Genomic DNA, 23,844 nt, shown 5'->3' with positions numbered 1-23,844 from the left:
GTAGACTCTCACACATATAGTAGGGAAATACCTTATAACCCTGTTCAGGTCCTAAGGGTTGGATTATTTTTCCTTGCTGTAAAAAAAAAAAAAAAAAAAAAAACCTTCCTGTTTTGTAAGTTCTAAAATAACATATTGCCTCCCACAAAGCTCACAATTAGAGTCCTGAAGTATAAGATGGGAGCATTTGGAATTAAGGTAAATGAATTAAATGAGGTTATCACCTCTAATTCCATGTGTCAGCTAAATATCATTGAGGCTTTGTGCAGGAATGATCTAAGTTGCAACTTCTGAACAATAGCCATGGCCTTAAAAGCCTAGCCTGAATCAGAGGCACACTATGCAGTGGGGAATTCGAGTATTGTGCTACGTCTGTCTTTACAAGAAAAATCCCAATGTAATTCACTCCGAGGACATGAACCATAAGAGGAGCATCTCAGTTAATGTCTCAGGGCCTCTTGTCTCTTCTCATTACACATCCTCTTTCTGGTTTTTGACGGATGCATGGACCACATGGCATCTTCTCTTGCAAGCTGCTTCTCTTGTGACTGCTGTCCTTTCCAAGGCACTGTCATTCTCTCACCCACCCACCATTTGGCTTCTTCTCTTTGCCCCCGTGGCTACCTTACAGTAAAACAGTGCTGCTGGCCCGCTTGTGTAACTTAGCATACTTGCGTTCCCTGTGGTAAGTACGGATGCTTCACCAAAATTTCCTTATTTTCCATCTCATGTATGTTTTAGGCATCATATTGCTTTGTAATTGTGGAACTCAACTCACCTGGGGCAGATTTGGGCCCCAGAGTTTAGCTGACTCCTCTTCGCCTTCCCCATGGTATCAAACACTAAGCCTCCAAGACTAGGAAACTACAGTGTTTTGTTTTGTTTCCCCCAAGAATGAAGTTACAGGTGCTATAGTATTCTGACTATGAGGTTCCATCTTCTCTAGATGATTTCCAGGCAGTAATAGAAATCACCTTCTTCTGAAACAATACTACAGAGATTTAAGGAAATGTTGAAGGAGGCTCAAGCATTTTGCTTCTCCTTGAGAGGTAGAGCACAGAGGATCAGGGCCCAGTGAGGGAAGGGCCACACAAGGAGCTTTGAAGTTGAATGTCAGTGTTCTTGCTGCAACCTTGAGCACTGGACCTTGGTACCTTTGCTTATGAAAATGCTTATGAAAATCTTATGAAAATGCAAGTGGTCATGAACAAGTCATGAACTTTAAGATAAAGGGAGAAGGCAAGAAACTCAGGTCTATAGACTTTGCATTAGCCTGTCCTGTCTGGTGGCTGCTGAGCTCCAAGCCTGATAACCCCTAAGATGGTCTAAATTCTTCCTTCTATAACACCTGCCAAGGTTCTGAAACAATGAGTGCCCCTAACATAAAGTCAAATTGGAACTGAGAAAATGTCTTATCTACTAGCCCTGATTTCTTTTAAAACTACACTGTCAAATTATTGTGTAATCTGTATCAATTAGTGATATCTGGGTTGCAAGGGATCCAGAATCAAGAATCCCAATTCACTGGCACGATGTGAAACTGTTTTTCAGACACACACACACACACAAATAATTTTCTACTATAAAACTAACCACTGAAGAGTTTTAGCATTTTAGATTAAATGATAGAAACTCTGCAATTTATATTTCTGGCATTTCTTTCTTGACATTAATAAATGCCATTTCTGTATTATTTTTAAGTAAGTAGAACTATCGTTTTGTTAGGATTTATTTTCCACTTTTGTTGTGTACTCCAGAAAACGTCTTGAGTGGACATCAATACATGGACAATGCTTGCTTCATTTGGGTTTCTGCTCACTTTATCAAGCATGCAAACTTGTATTGAAATGGTTCTATGTTGCGCTGGAAGCAGACCTCCCAGCCTGCCGAAGGCAACGCGAAGGACAGGGTTACTGGGGTGATGATGGTATCAGAGCTGCATTTCTGTTGGGTGAGAGACAATGTAGTTATTACAGAACTGGAAGTATTTAGATCCATGCCCCAGCTTGCTTTGATGGAGCCTCACTTGAGAATGCTGCTTACTCTCTCCACAGGGAATATAAAACTAAACTGATGTAATGAATACGTGAGCATCTTAAAAACCTTGTAATGGAGTGACTTTGGGCAGATCAGTTCAGTTGCTTGAGTCTCCATTTACTAACAATAGCTGTGATTTGTTGAGTACTTAGCACCTCGCTAGGAGGTTTCCACCTTTATTTCACAGAATCCTCACAGTACCCGGGCAGAAATGTTATATTTTTCCTGATGGGAAACCAAAGATGTTAAGTAATTAAATGCCTTACATAGTGGTAGGTTGATGTTAAAAATGAGGATGATGGAATTCCCTTTCCCAGTAACTCTAAGGTAATTAAAGGAATTATGCAAATAATTAATTGCATGTTTTAAAACCTCTAAAGGCAATGCATGCAGTGAGCTTACTGTTAGCACGAACTGGCTTGACAGAAGAAATGAATAGCTTGATAATCGAGTTATAGGTATAGTCAATGATTTCCCTGTCAGGTAATGGGTAGTGTGTCTGCAGGTGTTGGTTCTATAATTTTCAGAATTGCTCACACATTCTGAAATGAAGCACAGCTCTGCTTTGCTATCCCATATAAATCCACAAAAGCAGAAATGAGATTTTATTTTATTTATTTTTTTTTACCACTTATTTAAATGACGCTGGTCCGATGGAAGCGTTACCTTCCCAAATCATTCATTTGTTGCAACAAAATGATGTACTTTAAGATGTACATAATTTAGGACACTTTCTTTTGCTTGTTCAATAACTCAACCATTTTCTAGTCCTTAAACAGAGCTTTCCTTTTAGAAAACACAGGCAGCACAACCTCTTATGAGTTGAATGGCTAGGACTCACAGCTGCTCATGTCAAGACTGTCCTTGATATGTGTGAGCTGAAACTTCAGGAGTTAGTCTGCACAGCCCAATCTATATCTTACAACCCCAATAAATGTGATTTAGCTTCAAGGTGATGTTCTCCTAGGAACTGTCTCACAGACAACCCAGAACCACCCACAGAGAACTACTTTCTGGACTCAGAGAATTTTAGAATTCCATTTTTCCTTTTTATGAATTAAAAAAGACAACTGGAGAGCAGTTTCTCCAGGCAACATCTATTAGCTGCTAGCAGTCTTGGTCTCAGTTGTAGCTGCAGTAACTGTGTGTTGAGTGTTTCTTATGTGTCAGGTCCTCCACTAAGCTCTTTAAATGCATCATAGCGTTTATCCCTCGTGACAACTTTAACAACATAAGAACTGTTATTATTGTCACTTCACAGGAGGAGAATCTGAGGCTTAGTGAGAATAAATAATTTGCCAAAGGCTGTTCAACTTGTAGGTGACAGCTCAGTAGTTTCCAGCCAAGCAGTATCACTCCAAAGTTCTCATTCCTCTACCAGGCTCTACTGTTGGGCACCTAATAAGCACGAGAATCCATTTTATTTTTCTGCCTCCCACATGCGCTGTCTTGCCAGATGCTGAGTATTTCTTATTAGTTACATCAGGATTCAAATCTGAGACCCATTTTTCAAAATTTGCTCTCTAGACAGTGATAATTTATATGATTTAGATTTAGATAATTTATATGATTTAGAATATATACATATATATATATATATATGTATGTGTATATATATATACATATTCAAACTAATATAGAGCTGGAAAAACAAAACCAAAAAAATACAAACCAACCAACCAACCCCAAACAGTCAGAGGTTGCATGTTTTATATTTCAAGCTGCTCCGAGGACACACAGTGCTCATTAGATGAGTAAATGACTCCTTTTCACTTGCTTTTTAACCACAAGCAAAAACTTTATAGCTTTCTGGCCACATAGAAATTGTGGCCTTCCACCCAAGCAACAAAGGTGGCATGAACTGCTACACAAATTTCAACAAAGCTTCCCCTGGTGTAAGAGAGGAGTGACAATATGGCAAGGCAGACACATGACAGGTTTGACATGTGAACAGAGCCTGCTTGTCTGTTCCATAGGAGGAGGCTCATCACTAATAGAAACTGGAAGTTGATAACTAAGCATGTAGTAGAGCCCCGGTAGGCAGGAGTGGAATGTCTTTGGACTCTAGGAACACCCAAGTTGGACGGCTAGGGTACTTGTAGAGCCCAGTCTGTAAGAACATGTGATTGACCTGTGACATCATGGCTCTGCATCGACAATGGAAAAAATAGTACTAATTTTAGCAGAGTCATTAAATCTTTAGACCTCTTTTCCTTTCCTCAGTCTTAAGTGTTGGCTCCCCTTTAGAGGGCCACTTCTGGCTAGGAAACTAAATATTTTGTCACTTCATAAAAATGACTGGCTAGGTGGCATGCACAGAGATCAATGAAGCTCTGGTGAGAGGAACGGGCAGACAGCAGGCTAAGTTCTTCCGCTGGATAGACAGAGCAGCCATCTGCATTTCTGCCTCTGCAGCACATCAGTGCCATGGGTGCTGAGGCTGGCTTTTAGAAGAGGAAACAAAGCATGAGGGATCACTGACTTCCAGGTGAAGTAGAATCCCATCTGTGTTACATACGATTGACAAGATCAAAAAGATACAGCAAATGCAGGAACTGCTTCTCTTGGGCACTGGGGAGCTTGGCTGAACTTTACTATTTTCATTATAGCCTTTTAGCATATCAACATTTTAAAAAATAACATCTAGAAGCAGAGAAAGTGATAAAAACATAGAAATCCTTTGAAGAGAATAGGCCAGATGTCCACTGTCTGTTCAGCATCGTCTGTAGCCATGGCAGCTGGCTGATGTGATGTTATGAAGAACAGGAAACAAGGGAAGGGGGCGAGGGGAATCTTAAAAAGGAGATGGGAAAGCAGACAAGAAAAGAGAAGACTCCTGAGACTGGACAGCAGTAAGGAGTGGGGCATTTCAGAGGGGAAAATATCAAGGCTTAAATGTTGAACAATTATTTAGTGACCTTACTAAATGCATGTGTGTGTGCATGTGTCCTTGTGCTGTTATAGGATGCGAAGGTCAAAGGACCACATTGCATGTCCTGCTCTATCATTCCCTACCTTAGCCCTTTAAGGCAGAGTCTCTCCTTGAATCTGGAGCTGGGCTGGAGGCCAACAAGCATCAGGGATCCTATTGTTTCCACAGTGCTAACTCTGGGCTTCCAGGCACACTTGGCTGTGCTCAGCTTTGCATTTGGATGCAGGGAATTCATGCTTATGCAACGAGCTCTGTTATCTACTCTCTATGTAGTGCCCGTATTTAGTGTCATTTTTGGTGTTCATGGGCTATCTCTATCTTGCAAGGGAACAAGACTCAAACTCCTTATCTGAATGTGAGTTTGCTTCTACTTAGTATAATAAGCTCCAGACCCCAGGACTTACAGGAAAAATAGATTTTAGTGACTATATATAACGATATTTTATGTAACAACATAGGAATTAAAAATGTGTGATTTTTTTTAAAAAAGTTACATTTATTTAAGAACATAATAAAGTATATTCAAAATGTAAAAAAAAAAAAAATGTGTGATTTTGTACTAAGAATTCCCTTGTTTTCCCTTTGAGGATTTCTAATTTGGACACAAAGTTGTAGTTTAAATGTCATTGCATCCCTTCTGATTAAATATAGCACTCTTAAATCTGTAGTAGAAAGCATTGTTCAGTGAGTTGATCCCATTGTCCATTAGAAAGTCTCTCCCATCTGCTTTGAGCCCACTCTTTCTCATTTTCTCTTGGAATTCAGAAGAGCTGCACACAAAATAGCTCCACAAACTCCACAGGATTCCCAGAGCACTTTAAGCTGAGCTGTAGACCCACACCCCTAAGCCACTTTCCTTAAGTAGCTCCTATTGCTAAGTCGTAATGTTTACAGCTTTGTCTCATTCCGTCTTCAATAAGAAGTAGCTTCTGATATGAGCTTCCATCTTCTTTTTTCCTTTTCTTTCTTCTTTTTTGATAGCCACCCCTCCCCAACATGTATGCCTGTGCTATATTAGATATTTTAAAATGACCCAGAATATAGACTGAACAGGCAGCCTTTCAATGTAGCTAATAAGAAATGGGCCAAAAATGTTACTCCCACAGAGAAGAGTGGGTAAAGATCAGAGACTAGAAACAAAGGATAAATTTTTCTCATTACAAACATTTTCTTCCAATTGTTAACAACAGTGCTTTCATTTCAAGCCCTCTTCCATAGCTATCTCTTCACTGAAGGCATGTTTTCCCAAGCAAGGAAAAGCTCAATGGGACTGTGGGGAAATTAATCTATCTCTCCTAGAAATGAACATATAAAATTTCACATGACTCGGTAAAACTTTCAGTCTCTCTGTGACTGAGCTGGGAATAATGAACGCTCATCTGAATTGGGATAAATCTGCTCTTTCTTGTTATAGAGATGGATAAAAATGTATACATCGAATCATTTCCAAATAAGGTTCACTAATAGTTAAAAATATTTCAACTGCTCAATATTTCTAAAGCCAACAAAGCAAAAATTTAATACCTTATTTACTTTTATATTACACCTAACATTTACTATCCAATATCCTGATGTAAACACAAAGCTAAATTAAACTAGAATGTCAAACTATAAAGTATGTATTCTTTATGCTCCTTCAATAAGTTTACATTTATGTCTATGGTTTCTAAACATTAATTATTAATAGTAAGTTCAAACCACATATATAATTTAGAATTCATGGCTTAAGGTAGAAAGAGCACAAACATACTCTTAAGTCATGCATAAGCATACATAAGTCAGCAATGGAATGCAAAAGTTGCATCTCTCACAATGTACGAGAGACCATTCCCCACCTGCTCCACCCATGTAGCAGCCTAGTTCTTCAGAACTTTTCTTTCATGTACACATAATTACCAAAACTTGACTGAAAATATGACCTAGAAATCACTAATAAGAAAGGATGTTTTGGCCATTGCTGTTTGTGAACTGGTGATTGCTTTTGTGGAGGAAGGTTTTCCTTGATGCTCTCTAGGAAGTTGTGGGTGTGTAAAGTGCAACTGCCAAGAATCACTCAGCAGTGTTTGAAGCCCCAAGCGAAGGCACCGCCCTCCTTGAGCAGATTCCCCACCTGCACATCACAGTTACTCACATGGGCACTTCATCAGTCTGCCTGCTTCCTGAGCCTGAAAAGAACTGGGGCCCAATTATGGCTTCTCTAAAACAAACACTAGTGTGTGAAGGTGTTAAAGGTTTACATCTTTAGAGCTTTTCATTACAAAGATCCTCAAGAAAACTTGACTTGGAAACCAGCCCTAGCTCCTATGGAGCAAAAGCTAAGCTTTCTTTCAAAGATAGCAAAAACTGTTTTGCAGCTGGCTGGCTTTGACCCTAATTAATTGTGTGAATTGATTATGCAAGAATGGATTGACTATAGTCCTGACATGCATTCTTCTGTGATTGCATCCCTGATCAGTGACAGGGAAAAGAATGGGAAGCATTGTGAGACAGTAAGCCATCGCACTGGCTAAGACACCAAGATGTTCGTTCACTGGGCTTTATCAAGGGGAGAAACAAGATGTCAGGATGTGAAGACAATCAAAGGAGAAAGAGAGGACTTCGTGTTGAAGAACATTTACAGAAAGAAAATCCACTGACCCTGAGGTCGCATCACAAGACAGCAGGAGCCAAGAGCATGGGTGCCACTAACGGTGGGGACGCTGGACAGGGCAATGTCCTTTATTTTTAAGTTAAACATCCACTTTTATCTAAGAAGCTAACTGGGAACCTGATTTATGATAAACAAACAGGTAAACTGGACTGACCTGGCCGGACAAGGATCCAAGTTGCACTCCTGAAGCTTGGGTTTGGGCTTGACGTTCTCGGGGTAGTAGTGACAGTACTGGTCGGCCACCACACGGTTACTCCGTAGATCATAGCACTCGGCAGACGTCAGCTGGTAACCTGTAAACATCAACACAACCAGGTTGCTTAAAGCGCGTGTCAGCACAATGGACTTCTGTATGATTCTGGGCTATCTCTGGTTAAGGATATTATTCCCGATGTCTAAGTTATTTCCAAGAAAAAGCAAATATATAATTGGAAGGGCCATTAACATTATAAGACTCAACTTCTACATTTTTCTCAAGTAATCTGCTCATTTTAATTATTCAATTATATTACAGGGGTTGGGTTATACAAGAACATAGTCAGATTATAAAACTCTGTGGCAAGAAATATTTGTTTATTTAATACAATTACAAAAATAATGGAAAGACACTTATTAGTATTTTTTTTAACCAAGCTTATTATAAAAGGATGCTAACTTGTCTCTTTATCTCTGGGGCTACCAGGAAGAATCAACTCAAAACTCATTAATAAAGTAAGTAATAAGTGAATAAATGAAATAAAAATAAATCTCAATAACCCTCTTTGAACAATGGAGACTTATGAATCAGGTCCCACCTGAGTCAGGTTCTACTAGGCTGCTTAAATTCAACCTGAATGAATTGAACTAAGTAAACAAACTGTTAAAGTCCTCATAATAGCTATCCTGAATCTTAATTCCTTACAGAATTAAAACAATAAAACCAAACATACCAAAAAATGCAAATAAAAAAACCCAAAAGGTCCTCCCAAGCCCTCCTTCCTAGTATTTAACTTTACTTTTTCCAAAATACTTTGTCATTCCTCCTCAGATTAAGTATCTGGCTCATACTGTGTAGGCTTCCTTTTCCATTGTTTTGATAAGTCTCTTTCCAAAAAGTTGCCGAGTGATATTTAATTTTACTCCTAACGTGTTTGATCTTTCTCACCTGTTTTGATATGTTACAGAAAGTAGAGATGAAGACTTAGACTCTTGGAGTGAAACTAAGTCTATAGCAAGGATTTTAAAGGTCTGTATCTTTTTATTCCAAACCCTCCCCAAACCCCCAAATTCTTCCTGGCAGGTAGATGAGTTATTACTAAATATGTATTCGGAAACAAGATTGAAATCATTGGGAGACTTGCAGAGGTTTTAGGAAGTCAGAAGGAGGCTTTTGAAGCCAGATTTCCTGGCTTGAGGCTATGTTCTCAGACCACCCACAAAAAGTTAATTGTTCATTAAAGACCTAAAAAAAGACCTTTAAAAATTCTACTGGGAAGATGAAAGCCCAGAGAGAAGCAAAAGCAGTGGGCAGGAATGCACATCCAGCTAACGTCTGGCTTTATAGAACAGCTAAGTAGCAAAATGACATTTCAGAGAAGTCAACACACTTTTACTTTTGGTCTCCATCATCCTCCAAAGCAGCAGTTTTAGAAGACAAACACTTTGGAGTTTTGCAGAGGATAGTTTCTCTGTAAGGACATAATTTATCCGGTGGTAAAATGTGGGAAGAAATAATAAATTATTCGGCTGAGGGTATGGTGCTTGAAAATCATCATTCCTGAACCCAAGCCCTCTGCTTTGATGCTCTCACATACTAGGAAGTAAAGTCATGGAGTGAAGCAAAGGACCAGTGTGGTCAGATGACAGTGTCCTCTGAGGCTCGCCAGGGAGTTCTTGTGGAACATTCTCTACACATGGTGAAGTGGCCAGCTACTTGAATCTGACAGCAGGAGCACACACACACACACACACACACACACACTTTTGCTTATACTCAGGCTTCCTGTGAAGACTTCCTGTGAACAGAGGCTTGACACTGGAAAACCATGGATAGCTGTACTCCTACATGTGAGTAAAATAAGGCCCAGTGTGGTTGGAAATAGAATAGAACACTAATTGCTTTATTTAAATAGTAAGTCATTGTCAAGGTTACTGAAATTATACTGTCATAGCAATTCTGTGTGAAAATGATATAGGGTGCATGCCGTTGAATTGCTGTTTTATGAAAGGTATGGTTTACATTTTAAAAAGAAAAAATATTACATTAGATGACCTTTCATTGAAGTTTGTTTTGTTTTCTGCATGACTCATGAAACTATAGAAATTTATTCTCATAAAACAATATTATAATTAGGAGCTTTTTTTCCTTTTCCCCAGTTCTCTCTCTCTCTCTCTCTCTCTCTCTCTGTCTCTCTCCCTCTCTCTCTCTCTTCCTCCTTCCCTTCCTCTCTCCCTTTCTCGTGGTGTGTATATGTGTGTGTGTGTGTACTTGCATGTGGAGGCTCCATATTGATACCTAGAACCATCCTCAATTGCTCCAGTATCACATCCTTCTCAAGATGTCAATCAACCCCAGAGCTTGGTGATTTGTCAGTCTAGATAGCCAGTCTGCTCTAGGGATTCCCCTGACTCTGTCACATCTACACAGTAACTATCTAGATTCCAGTCATCTTAACTCTGAACTCTGGTTTTCTTGCTTTTATTGCAATCTCTTGACGGCTGAGCCATTTCTCCAGCCTGGCAGTTTATTTTTAAAAAAGGAAATTTTATTCAAGGTCAGCTAGATCCACTATAGAAATACTATTGTATGGAAATGCAAACAATCTTGATGGCATTTGACTCATTGTTTTTAAGTTAAAAATCTGTGTTGATTAGGTTGAATGTCAACTTGACATAAGTTAAGGGTCAGTTAAGAAGACAGAACCTCAACTAAGAAAACACACCCATCAGATTTGCTTGTGGGCAATTTTTTGGTACACTTTCTTGATTAATGATGGATATCAGAGGGCCCAGTGCACTGTGGGTAGTCCCACCCTGGACAAGTTGTTCTGGATGGTATAAGAAAGCAGGCTGAACAAGTCATGGGGAACAAGCTAGTAAGCAATGTTTCTACACGATCTTTGTTTCAGTTTCTACCTTCAGGTTCCTGCCCTGACTTCTCTTCATGATGCAGTATAATCAGAATGTATAAACCGAATAAATTCTTTCCTCCTCAAGATGCTTTTGGTCATGGTGCTTTACCACAGCAATAGATATCCTAAGACAAAATACAATACGCTTTTAGAAGCACAATTAGTGTTTTGTTCATATGATATAGATAAATATAAAAAGCTAAATATATGAATTATGTCATATATATGTACATATATATATATATATATATATATATATATATATATATATATATATATATTTGAGACAGAGTTTCTCTGTATAGTCCTGGCTGTCCTGGAACTCGCTCCTCACTCTGTAGACCTTGCTGGCCTCGAACTCAGAAATCTACCTGCCTCTGCCTCCCAAGTGCTGGGATTAAAGGTGTGTACCACCACTGCTCAGCAAATTATGTCATATATCCTTATGTTTTAAAAAAGTGATAGACAATCATTTGCCCCAATTTATGACTTTAACTATTGTAAATAATTCCAATATGGGTGAACTATTTAAAATTAGTCAGTCAACCAGCTTCCACAAAAGAATAGAGAAAGAATTAATCAGATATACCAATTTTCAAAGGCATATATATGTAATTTTAGACCAATTAAAATGGAAAACCAAAGATAAGCCACAAATGTTGACAATCTACCATATTCACACAATTAATTTTCTGGAAATATTTTGGTAATAAATGCATCCATAAAACTTCTCAAACTCCTTTATCTAGTAACCATATCGCTGAGTATTCATCCCAGAGTAATTTGTGAATGATAAAATCATTTAGGCATTATGTTACTTATTATATTATAATGGTACAACGTTTAAAAGAACCAACTGATCTACTACAAGGAAATGACTAAAAAATGTCAAAGAAATATGACATACATCCTCTATAATTATAAAAATCAGAAAATAGGAAGAAACCTTTTCTAGTAACACAAGACGCTGGGTGTGACATGGATATGACAGTGTTGGGACAGGAATTCTCTCTGTGACTTTTCAGGAGAGACACACCACAAAGGATATATGGACTGAATGCATGTCTTTCAGAGTGCAGTGATGGGTACAGGCAAAACATAACCTAGCTTAAGTCAACAATGGAGTGAATTTTTTTCTGGTAATAAAACTTTCTCTAATGGATGGAGCCTGGCAAGTATCTTCACTTGCTTCTTGAAGAAGTATAGGCTGAGATGAAAGCAAGCACTGCACTGCAAAGCTGCTGTTGGAGAGGATATCACTACTCCCAACTTTCCCAACAATGCCAAGGAAAGAGGTGTTTTCTATGAGCATCCCCAAGGAAAGAGGTGTGTGCTATGAGCATCCAAAAAAGGAAAAGCTCCCCAGGGCACCTCACAGGTGGTTTCAGGAAGTGGCTCCTTTCAGAAGAAGAGATTCATCCATGCTGAAGTTGGTCCACTCTTATAACATCCAGCTTTTTCCTCACAGAGGCCTAGGCTAGATAGGATAAGTGAACACAGTTACCTCCACCACACGTTGCTGAGCAAGGAAAGAAGTCTGTTTCCCTCCATCGGTGAATGATGGGCTGGTAGAAGATGAACTGGACGGTGCTGTCTGCAGGTCCCAAGTCATGGATCTGCAGGAACAAAACAGGAAAGTCAGGGGTGTGATAGGAAGAGGGATAGCTTCTAGGTCTCTGGTAACCTTGGCTGAGAATGCATGGTGTATGGAGGTCTTGGATATGTGAGGGCCTATAAGTAAATTGAATGAGAAGGCACGATCATTCATCCTACAATATCCCAGAGAATGGTTCTCACAATCCCTTTATTATCCTTACCTCCACAGAGCTGATGGCTTAGAGTATGATGAGATCTCTGTTTGTGACTCTGCCACAGTTCCCTTCTCACCCTTATTTCTACAGAACCATGTAGTCTTTGAAATGTATATTCAGAAATAGACAATATAGTAAGGCATGGTGGTGTATACCACTCAGGAGGCAGAGAAAAGAGGATTTCTGTGAGTTCAAGGTCAATCTGGTCTATATATTGAGATCCTCGATAGTCAGGGCTATGTAGAAAGACCCAGTCTCAAAAATAAGAAAGACAATTTATTTTAAGGAAATCATAAATGCAATATGCTACAGAAAATAAAAGATACTATCTGTAGAAAGAAAAAATGTCAAGGATTACGATGCTTTTCCCATTTAGGGATATACATGGGTCTTCCTGTCAGTGTCATGATTCATGTATCTGGATGTGCTAAGTCACCAGTTGGAAGTTACTTAACTGCAAATTCTTGGGCTCAAGCCCAGAGATCTAGGCAATTCTAATGTAGATATTCCAGAATACCAAATGTCAAGATACGAAGTTATAAAAGCAACTATTTTCAAATAAAACTGGTGCTTATGGAAATTAAAACTTGTTTTTAAAAGAGGAAATATGAGACAGTAAATTTTTAATGGTTCCTAAAATTACAAGGTTGAGAAAACATACTTAAACTACAAGAGAAGAAAAAGTACTGAATGTGAACAGAACAATGAACTTCAGGAGGACTGAATGATGTGACAATCAATGCTGGGCCAGGCTGGGGCTGTTCGTTTTATTATTAAGAGAGGTTCTTGGAATAATGACAGAATTTTACTTCCTACTCCAGTTCTACTTGTGATAATCAGAAAAGTTTCAGGGTTCAGTTGAATAGCACAGCCTAAGCCTATGTCAAATATTCTTAGCCTCCATAACATCCTGACTGCTGCCCTTCAGATTATTTTAAAGGCAGCCCTATTTCTCTGCTGCTGATCTCATTAAGTGCCCTCAACACCTAGGACACAGGAGAAATAGGAATAGTGAACAAGAAGGTGTTAGAAAACCTGCAAGTGCCAAATTCTAGGCTGACTTTAGAATTTATATAAGTAGATGGAAATGTTCCTCCAGAAAGTCTGGGAGAGCCAGAGATTAGGAAGAAAGAAAGGCCATGAACCTACAGATGGTCTCATTTCACACCAGGACTCTGATTAATGGACCTTTAGGGCCCTTTCTAATTGGAACAAACGGTGATAAACCCATCTATCAAAACAAAACCAGAGGATGCTGTAGTATCTCTACCAGAGGGATGCACAGTCCTCCACAGTCCCACATATCAGACACACGGTACCTAACTGCTAATTAGGGATCCAGCATTCATTTCATTATCTGGTAAGCTTTCGTCTGATTGCTTTAACTCCTTCACTTCCTTCAGAGATGTGGTTATCATGCTGGAAAGCCATTAAGGAGAACTCTTGCTTGAACCCAATACCCTTGAAAAATAGGAAGACAAACAATTTGAGTGCTGTTTTGTATTTTATTCTCCCCTTATGTGACATATATGGTATATGATGTGTTCCTGCAAGGGCATTTGCAGCTATGAAAGAGCTATCACCAAGACGGGTGACACTGTGGGAACAGCTCAAAGATGCACAGCAACAACTCACCCAGGGATCACCTCTGCTCTTCTGCCCTTAGTAGAGCAGCAGTAGAGCTGCAGTTGTGGCAGGCCAGGGGTCCATGACAGCCAGTACCCTACCAACCACATATTTTTCTGGATCCTTTCTGCTGGAAACCTGGCCCCATGATGGGTAGGAGGTGGAGGAACCATAACTAACTATGGTTAAAATGACAAGACCTTGCCCTGGAATACCTACGTGGTGTTCACTTGCCTTTAGATCTGGGAAAAGGAAAAAAAATGAAGCAAGGTCCTTTATAGGCTCGTTAGATGCTACCAATAAAACTCTTCATAGCTGAGAGGAGGGAATGGATAACAGGAAGACATTTTGCCAGGCATTATGGTGAAGGAAGGAGAAGAGGCAGCTACGGCAGAGTGCTGTCCTGAGTGAGTCTCACAGAGATTCTGAAGACTATGTACCGGTTCTGAGGCTGAAAGTTTACATTTGGAGAGATCACAAGTGAAATGGGGTCTTTTAAAATAGATTAAATAGATCACGAGAATGAAGACTTCTTGTTTCATAACCTTGCTTGGTTTTGTCCACATACGTAACATTTCCTTTTTCCATAGTCATGTTCTCCATTTAACAATGACAGTGATGGTCAACACATACTACATTTCTACCAAGGCTGAGGTATGTTTTGTTTATATTAAATTTAATCTTAAGACAGTGTGGGTTTTCCACATTTAAATTACAAGGAGAGGTTAGGTGATCTGTTCAAACTGTCTAGCTAAGAAAAAGGAACACAGAATTTGAGCTCAGGTCAATGTAGCTCTAAAGCTGCCATTCTTCTCATGGCACCACCACTATCCACAGTGGTGCCATGAAGAAGTGTGAATTCACCTTTCTCATGTCCTCGTTTCCATCATAACATCTCCTTTAATTCTCATTTTAAAGTAGAGACAAGCACTTAAAATAAAGATAAAGCCGACATGATGTGTATCTTTGGTGGTCTAGCAGTTGCTCGTGGAGACAGGCCAGCCAAAGTGTATGTTCTGTTTTTCTTCATTCAGGACTGTTCAGTCCTTGTTATCATTAGCTCTGCCGTCCCACAAACCCTAAATCCTCACACATCACGTGCTTATCCTCAAGAGTATTTGAAAAGCTTCAGTTTGACACCTTAGAATGTTGGTGCAGGGAGCTGAACACATCTGGCATATGTAATTTTGACCTCTTTATGCTAATAAGAATTTAAAAAAAATGTTGTGGACTAAGCTCTTCTTCCTATAATTGCAACATCTCAGTGTTTCTGATTCAGCTTAAGAACTTCTCACACTAAAAGAGAATGGGAAGGCTCATAGCTGACAGCACCTTAAAAATGGAGTTGGGGGAAGGCATGTGTGTTTGTGTGTGTGTGTGTGTGTGTGTGTGTGTGTGTGTGTGTGTGTGTGTGGTGTGTGTGTGTGTAGAGGTGGGGGGTGGTGGAAATGGTTGATCGCCCACCAGTATCCAGCTTAATGAAAGAGGAGACAGCATAAACACATGAAGACAACATCAAGACCACAGTGGTCCCCACAGGAATAGTTCTGAAAGCACCTCACCCCTTTTTCTATTGAGAAAAAGGAGGCTTGTGAGCTTTCCTATGTTACCCTGATAAATGTCTTCTCTCCACTGGTGCCAGAATCTCTGGAACAGACAGGAGGGTACTGTCAGAGGTTTTCTCATCCACCATGCAGTAGGGGCATTTCTACTCTGGATGCCCAAAAGGGAGCCCTGGTGAGCAGCTACTGACCAAGACCCACAGTGGGAACTGACAGGACCACAGTGCTCTTGGGTACTCTGTTTTCCCTATGAGTTGGAGACTGTGGGAATAAATTATTTCCTAGGGCAAGCAGGAAATGAAATAAAGCCAAGGCACCTACTTCTTAATTGTCTTGGTTTGTTGTATTCAATTTTAGGCTAAACACTGCTTCTTCAAAGGTGTGAGAAAAAAAATGGTTTAAATGCCCTTGTTTGCATTTTCAATGACATGGAACAGTAACCCAAAGTTTACGGCACCAGGTGTCTGTGAATTAAGTGTGGGGGGGGGGACATCATTGTTTCTTCACTGTCTCTTTCCATTGCTTGTCATCTCGTGGTCCTCTTCATCATCCCTATTCCTTTGGCATCATCTCCAATGTTTGACATAGAGCAGGCAACCAAACCGCTGCTAAATAAATCAATGTATCGGTGAACAAATGATTTATATATGGATCATGTTTTCTTTTGAGTATGTTTGGAACAAGGTTTTATTTTGATCACATCTTAGGGTCTCTGTTGAATTTTAACTATTTTAGAAACATTGTCTCTTCAGCCAGTGATCCATCTCCTAAGGCAAAGCAGAATGTCAAAAAGCAATCTCGGTCCCAGACCACTCTCCACCTCCCTCATAGCCTACCTCTTGAGCTGACAATACAGCTGCAAAGGTAAACACCCTTGCTGGACGAGCCTGATATTTAACCTCTGGAACCCAGAGTGGAAGGACAGAACTGGCTTTTGAAAGTTGTCTTTGACACACATGTACACAAACACAAATAATAATGATGATAAATAAAATACAAACAAAACAAACCCCTCTGTCTCCACAGGCAGGATAGCATAGCAGAAAGGGCTTGTTATTAGTGGAAAGAAACATGGACTCAGTCTTCCCAATGTCAGGAATCCCTGATGATTTTAGCATTTGGAAATTCTAAGATTAACTGCTTAAATTTTGTTAGCATTCAACTTTGCTTTTATGTACCTTAAAGAACTTTCAAGCCTTCTGAGAATTGTACGCCTTAGCATGGAAGAGACATGATTTGGCCTCTAAGTGGCATGGGGTATGGCTCTAGCTAATGCTGCAATGACTCTGGGCAGTAGACTAGAATGCCTTTCTGGGAGCAACCAAGGTCATGCATCAAGGAAGAAAATGGCTAAAAGATGAACCCAGAAGAAAACACTAAGTGGAAGAGCAGACCTGTGGCTGGGAAGACCATCCTAGAGTTCAGGAGAGGAGGGCAAGGACATAAAAGACCAGAGTAGAGAAAGAGGTGGGAAGGGCTGGATAGCACAGCACCATGCTCAGCAGCAGCAACAGTGAAGGGTTGCTTCTTGGATCTCCATCTGAAGCCCTGCTGTCTAACAATGTATGAAATCCAACAAGAAATGCAACATCTTCAAATTAGCTCCTTCCAATGCCCTAGAGTCGATTTGCAAACATGAGATGCTTACAAGGGGAACAACTCTGTGTCCAGGTTGGGTAGGAAGATGAGTCACTATACAATCATTAGGTGCTTTGCTTTCCCAGTTGACTTCATTCTTCCTCTTGGGGTCCCTGGCTTAAGACAATGATTTTCTCCTTTATGGATGCGGGGTAGCTGGTTGGGAGGTATATTCTAGGTATATACTTAGAATCTGCTAGGTGACAGGGAAGAGTGGCCTAGACTAAAATTACTACAGCTCAGTCTCCAATGGAGACAAGAATTGACTATTTCCCTTCTTTCCCAATATTCACAGGATGATTATGTCTCTGAAAATCTTTCTTAATCATATGAGCCTATACAGAAGATCATTTAGCTTTTACTACCTGTATTTTTAACATCTCAATTATGTGAAATATTATTTGCATCTTCTTGACCCGGGTTTTTATTTCCTAAATGTCATTGTAAGCCCAGTAAAGGCAGAAATGCATGCAGAGAATTCTCGTAAAGTTTTTACAAAGCATTTCCTAGCAGAAGGACATTGAGTCATGGATGCTCCATAAACTTACTGGATAGTGTAACTCATACTTTGCCCTTACTCATTTCTAGGCTTCTCCTCATAATACCTCACAGAATAAAAATACCTTTGGGGCACTTGGTTATGGGGCAACATAGGAAGGGATCATGTCTGCCTAACACTGAGTCCAAGCAGGACTCACAGCTTTGTATTATTCCTTTAGAACACTAACTGGCCACTTTTTGTGCTGTTATCATTGCTCCTATAGCTTTGTGAAGTGATGCATTTGTTAATTACTTAACGTGTAGCTAAATATAACTCTCCACAATATACATACACTTCAAGTCACCATACACGTGATCAAGCATATTGTCAGTGTTTGCGAATTTTGTAAAATTCATACCAAGATATCACATTGGCAAACAGCTGGGACAATGCTTACAGAGTCCCCTAGCTCTAAAACTTCACATTTTGAAAACTGTCCTCCATAGGAAATTACTGCTCTCCACCCACCAGTGCATAAACTCTGAGTCTGGTTTTCAGCTCTGCATATGCCCACTCTTTTCTTTCTATCTGTGTGCTCCCAGTACTTGCATAGCTCAGTGCTCATCATGTTTCTCCTCATCTAATATGGATTCCTACACAAAACATTCACATGGGCAAACCTAGAACACACCCAAACATACAGCAAGTACTTGCAAAATTAGAACAAATCAGAGGAAAGGTGGGGCCTTTTATCAGGGAAAATGATCCCAATTCGCCAAGTCTGCAGCTTTAGAACAGACACAGGAGGCACAGGAGAAAGAGTTTACAGCCCAGTTAGTTGCCCCCAGTATTGCAGCCCACTTTCCCATCTATTGATTTTATTGGTCATACCTGCCAAATTGTTGCTGGGATACTAGTTATAAATTGATCACCCTGTGACCATCTTCAGAAAAGAAATCTTTTGCTATTGTGTAGAGCATGCACTGTGATTAGAGAACTGGCAGCTAAAGCCTTTCAAAGGCTGGAAGGAAGTAATTTAATTCTCTCCATGTTTACACATATTATCTCATTTAATGCCCCATGGGGCTCCATTGGGAACGGTCTTATTTTAATACTATTTTATGAAGGAGTAAGTAGGCTCAAGAGGATAAAACATTATATGAGAGGTCACACAGCCAGTAAACAGTGAGGCATACTACATTCTAGAATGCTTAACCATCATAGCACACAACATTGCCACATTTGCTTGTATAACCAATGTTTGGAGTTTAAATTTTTTGAAACAAATACTTCTTTAGGGAGCAAGATGATAAATGTAACTAAAGGAGTGAAAAGTCTATACAGTAAAAAAAAATGTAAAATATTGTGGTAAGAAATGGAATAAGACACAAATGAATGGAAAATATATTTGCCCATGTATTGGAAGAATAATGTTAAAACGTCTGCTTTATTTGATGTGACGTACAAATTTAACGCTATCTTTATCAAAATTCCAAAGACATTCTTCATGGAAATATAAAATGATTTAAAAAATTCACATAGAACAGAATACTTTTGAGTAGACAAAGCAATCTTGAGCAAAACCACCAAAACTAGAAGCATCACACTAACTGATTTCAAAGTCTACTACATGATCAAAACAGCAAAGCACTGGTATGAACACAGGAACATGAATCAATGGAGCAGAATAGAGAGCCTGCAAATGAACCTTGGTGTTTATGGCCAATGTAGTTTTGACATAGTTACAAAGGATACAGAATAAGGGAAGAAAACTTCTCTTTAATAAATAGTATCTGGGAACCCAAATGTCACAGGTGGAAGAATAAATTAGATATTTATCCCTAAGCATGTACACAGATCAGCTCAGACTCTTTCATGCACAAAGATCAAGACTTGACATGTAGATCCTACAACTATAAACATACTAGAAGAAACAGTGGGAGTAGTTTGATTACATTCATTGGTCCTAACAATGATTTGGAGGGAGTGGTGTATAACCTCAAAAGAAAAAGTGACACAAGCAAAGAAAAAATGGTATTATATTAAATTAAAAAGTATTGTACACAGGAAAGGAGGCAATAAACAGAATAAAGAGAACATTTCAAAGAATGGAAGAGATTATGTGTAAACCATATATAGTGAGTACGCAAATTATACTAGAAACACAACTGAATAGCAAGAAAAGAAATGATGTGGTTAAAAGAGGCTAATGATCTTCTTAAAAGAGGGATTGCAAAGTGCCAACAGACACCCAGCATCACCAATCATGATGGAAATGCAAGGAAACCCATGGTCACCTGTTAGCCCATACCTGTCAGGATGAACTCAGTTACTGAACTGAGGAGAGATAAGGTTGGCAGAGAGAAGGGAGCCTTTCTACTGAGTGTGGCAATGCAAATTGGTTCAACCAACTGAAAAAGAAGTCCTCAAAAAGTTGTAAACATAGAAGCACTGTAAAATGCAACAATCCCTATCTGGGTGTATATAATCAAAGGGCATGAAGTGAGCATGTTGATGAGACATCTGTACCCACCCTCACATGATTCACAGCAGTTAATACTGCTGTCAATCAACCTGAATCTACAAGTTGAGTTGAATTTTACCAGCTAAATCTGAAAAATTATAATCCTTTGCTTTTAGATTTATAATCCTTTTCTTTACTAAAGTAACATAGAAATTTATTTCATCATGAATCTCCGGTGAAAGGGTGATTTTAAATGTTTTTCTATATTTCTTAAATTATCTGGCTCATTTTCAAGTTTGTGTGAATACATTACAATTTTTACATAATCTAATTTAGAATAACTTTACATTCATGTAATTCCAGATGTTTTCCAATGAGAGCTTAGGGGGGAAATACATTCTTAGAAGGAACATAGAAAATGGAAAAGAGTTTCGGGCTGGAAGAAAAGAAATGCGACTCTAGTCCAAGATTACCATGGGTATGATCTCGGGTGAGTATTTCCTGAAGCTGAGTTTCATGGTTGATAAAATGGGTATGTCATCACCTGTTATTGTTACAGCACAATGAGAACTGGAATTCCTTATTCTTTTGGCATTTACTCATGCTTCATGGTTTGCTTTTATTGAGATATGAAGACAAATATAATACAGCCCCTTCCTCTAGAATCAATAAGGAAACACAAACAAATGTGTGATAAAGAAAGAAATGGCAAAGGAGATACAGTGATTTGTAAAGAAGATGCCAGAGGAAAAGAGAGGAACATTTTAGGTAAAGACCATATTATTTCTCCAAGACCATGAATTCTGACAATGGTGGTGGTGGGTAGGACTTGCTAGTCTCTCAGCCTACACACAAAGGGGTCAAGTCAAAAGTAAGGTGGAAAAACATCAAGAGCCTTGATTACCAAAACAAGAGGTGCTATGTTGTGAATTTAGATGCTATCTCAAAGTAGGACTATGAAGGATTCTACAAAGGGGACAAATAATTCTAGAAAACCGAGTCTGAATCTAAATAGATAAGGGATCTGAACTTGTGGGGGGAAAAGCCTATATCCACAGTATTAGCTTAGTCAAAGAATAGCAAAGGTATAAACTAAAAGAAGGGCAGCCAGAATGGAAAAGGACCAGAGGAATGGTACGGGAACAAAGTTTATTGCATAAAGAAGAGAAACCAGCTGAGTCAAAGGTTTCTGATTTGCTTGGTTGGGCAATACTATTCCTATCCATGGAAGGGGGTTGAGAAAAGCATACCATTTTATGTATGTAGAATCTAGATTTAAATATACACATAGTCACATATGTATTATGTCATGTAAGCACAAGCAGTATGACTTGAGTGGTGGAAGAGTAGAGGAGGAAGGCTGGGAAGAACAGTCAGGAAGTATGGACAAGCCACAATGACACGTCTAAGAGAAACCTGAATGCTAGCTAAACACAATTAATAAAAACATTTAAAAAGATGGAGATGGTAAAAATATGACATTGGGGGTTTCTGGGTTTACTTAAGTTCAATCTTGACTATGCTCACTTCACTGTGCTCATAGAGTATCTAAAGGGCGATGGGATGAAGGTAATGAGATGGATGGAAGGTGTTGGATACTTCTATGAACTATTCAAAGATGCATAATCTTACTGGAATTTAACTCTATACATTCATCATGAATATTAACTATTGTAAGGCCATCAGGGAAATGACTATTCTACAAATGGTCTATTCAGCAGTACTCTATGAGTTTCAAAGAATTAATATATATAACTTGATTTTTACTAGATGTGCTATTATGCGCTATCTCTAGTAGTTTGTAGCTTCTTGTTCATATTCATGTGGCCAGCATCTGGCCTGAATTAAAAAGAGCAACCATACAGATGGAGATAGAGGACAGTATTCTGGAACCCTTCTTCCATACAACCTCACCGCCCATCACATTTTCCTCTATGTATTCTTACTTCCAGCTGCCATGGGGTCACCAAATCTTTACTTAAATCAAATGTCCTCTGGCTCCAGGTCTCATGATGAAAAAATTTATGGAGTCCTGGACACATTACAAGTTTTACAGCTTTACAGCTGAAACCCTTCAGGTCCTCCTGACCTCCTAAAGAAAAAAAAATGTTTTATTTTATTGTGATTCCCAAGCGTTCTCCCAGTGTGTGCATTTTTCCAATAGAATGTCCTGTTGCTTCCAGCAATGTGTTTCATATTACCTTTAAGGGCAGGGTAGCTCTGATACAAGGAAGCCAGTCAATCTTCTTGCCAGCAAAAAAGAAAACGAAATTTGCCATAGGAAGTATGATTGGTTGGCTGGGTCTACAGGTTATCAGTTTGCATTTCTCTCTTACTGAGGATACCTTATATTAGTCAACAACTGTACTCTAATTATTCAGAAATGATTTATGCCCTCCAACTAATGATAACTCTATTGGCTACGTATGTGAGGCCATTTGATTAATAATATATCCAAAGATCCTCCTTGAAAACATATGTTGATATGACATCAAACATGTAGCTAACAAAACTCTTGAATGAAACATTTTCTGGGCAAAGCATACATACACATATCATTATCTATTATCTATTTACCTATCTATAATCTCTTATTTATCTATTTCTCTTTGTATCTGTATTATCTATCATCTATTATCTATCTATGTTCTATGTACTGCTATATCTATCAACCAATCTATCATCTATCATTTACTATCTATCTACCTATCCATTTATCATCTATCATTTATTTTCTATTAAATCTATCTATCTATCTATCTATCTATCTATCTATCTATCTATCACCCATCCTTTATTTCTTTTAGCAATTATAAGTGCCATATGTTTTGATGGGAATTAATATGAAGGAACCAAACAGGCTTTACCTTGATGATGAAATCTGCTGTCAGTGGCCCAGCCATCCTCAGTATCTCTTTGTCTGGAAGTTTCTGGAAGTCCACTGTAGAATTGTCCACAAGGAAAGTGCCTGTAGAGCTCAGACTATTTTCACCTTTAGTCCCCTGGAGGGTCTTGGTTTCCAGATCTATATAATCAAATGCAAGAAGAGGAGAGGCAGGTATGCCTGGGGCTACCACTGAGCACATGCAAACACATTTTATGAATTAAAACTCGAGCTACTTAAGAAAGGAGCATTATTCTTTAGATAACCGATAGTATTGAAATTGTAATATAAATAAGGTATATAAACATGTCTATGTCATACAGAAGATTATGTTACAAATGAAATTATTTTAAAACTCACTATCTAAGCATCCATGGTTCCCTGTCAAAATACCCTTTGACTTTCCAATGACCTCATCTGAGGATCCCACTTTACTGTAACCCAATTCCTTAGGCTAACCCACATCTCATACATATCTGAGTTCTGTCCTGGTAGTCTTTAGCCCAGAAATATCTCTCAGCTTTCTTTTTATTCACTGAAGTAGCTCCAGGTGGATCTATGTGTTATCTCAGCCTCTGTACAATTTCCTTTTCATTCACCGACCTACCTACCTCTATACTTTCTGTTGCTTACTGTATATACGTTGTTG

The 23,844-nt window shown here is 38.9% G+C and overlaps 1 protein-coding gene across 3 annotated transcripts in view; it reads right to left on the bottom strand.

The window, feature by feature from the left end:
- The window catches only part of Adamtsl1 (ADAMTS like 1), an 883,891-nt gene that overhangs the window by 183,318 nt on the left and 676,729 nt on the right, over nucleotides 1–23,844 (bottom strand). For all 3 annotated transcript variants that reach the window (XM_029476025.1, XM_021160015.2, XM_029476026.1), the window contains 3 exons: nucleotides 23,179–23,336; nucleotides 12,234–12,345; nucleotides 7,774–7,912 (listed from right to left, as the gene is read on the bottom strand). In XM_029476025.1, coding sequence (XP_029331885.1) covers nucleotides 7,774–7,912; nucleotides 12,234–12,345; nucleotides 23,179–23,336 — 409 coding nt within the window. The remainder of the gene's footprint in view (nucleotides 1–7,773; nucleotides 7,913–12,233; nucleotides 12,346–23,178; nucleotides 23,337–23,844) is intronic.

This window comes from Mus caroli, chromosome 4, assembly GCF_900094665.2.
Source record: "Mus caroli chromosome 4, CAROLI_EIJ_v1.1, whole genome shotgun sequence".
Classification (NCBI taxonomy): domain Eukaryota; kingdom Metazoa; phylum Chordata; class Mammalia; order Rodentia; family Muridae; genus Mus; species Mus caroli.
Note: the sequence above shows the minus strand (reverse complement) of the source record. Positions and strands in the feature narration are given on the sequence as shown.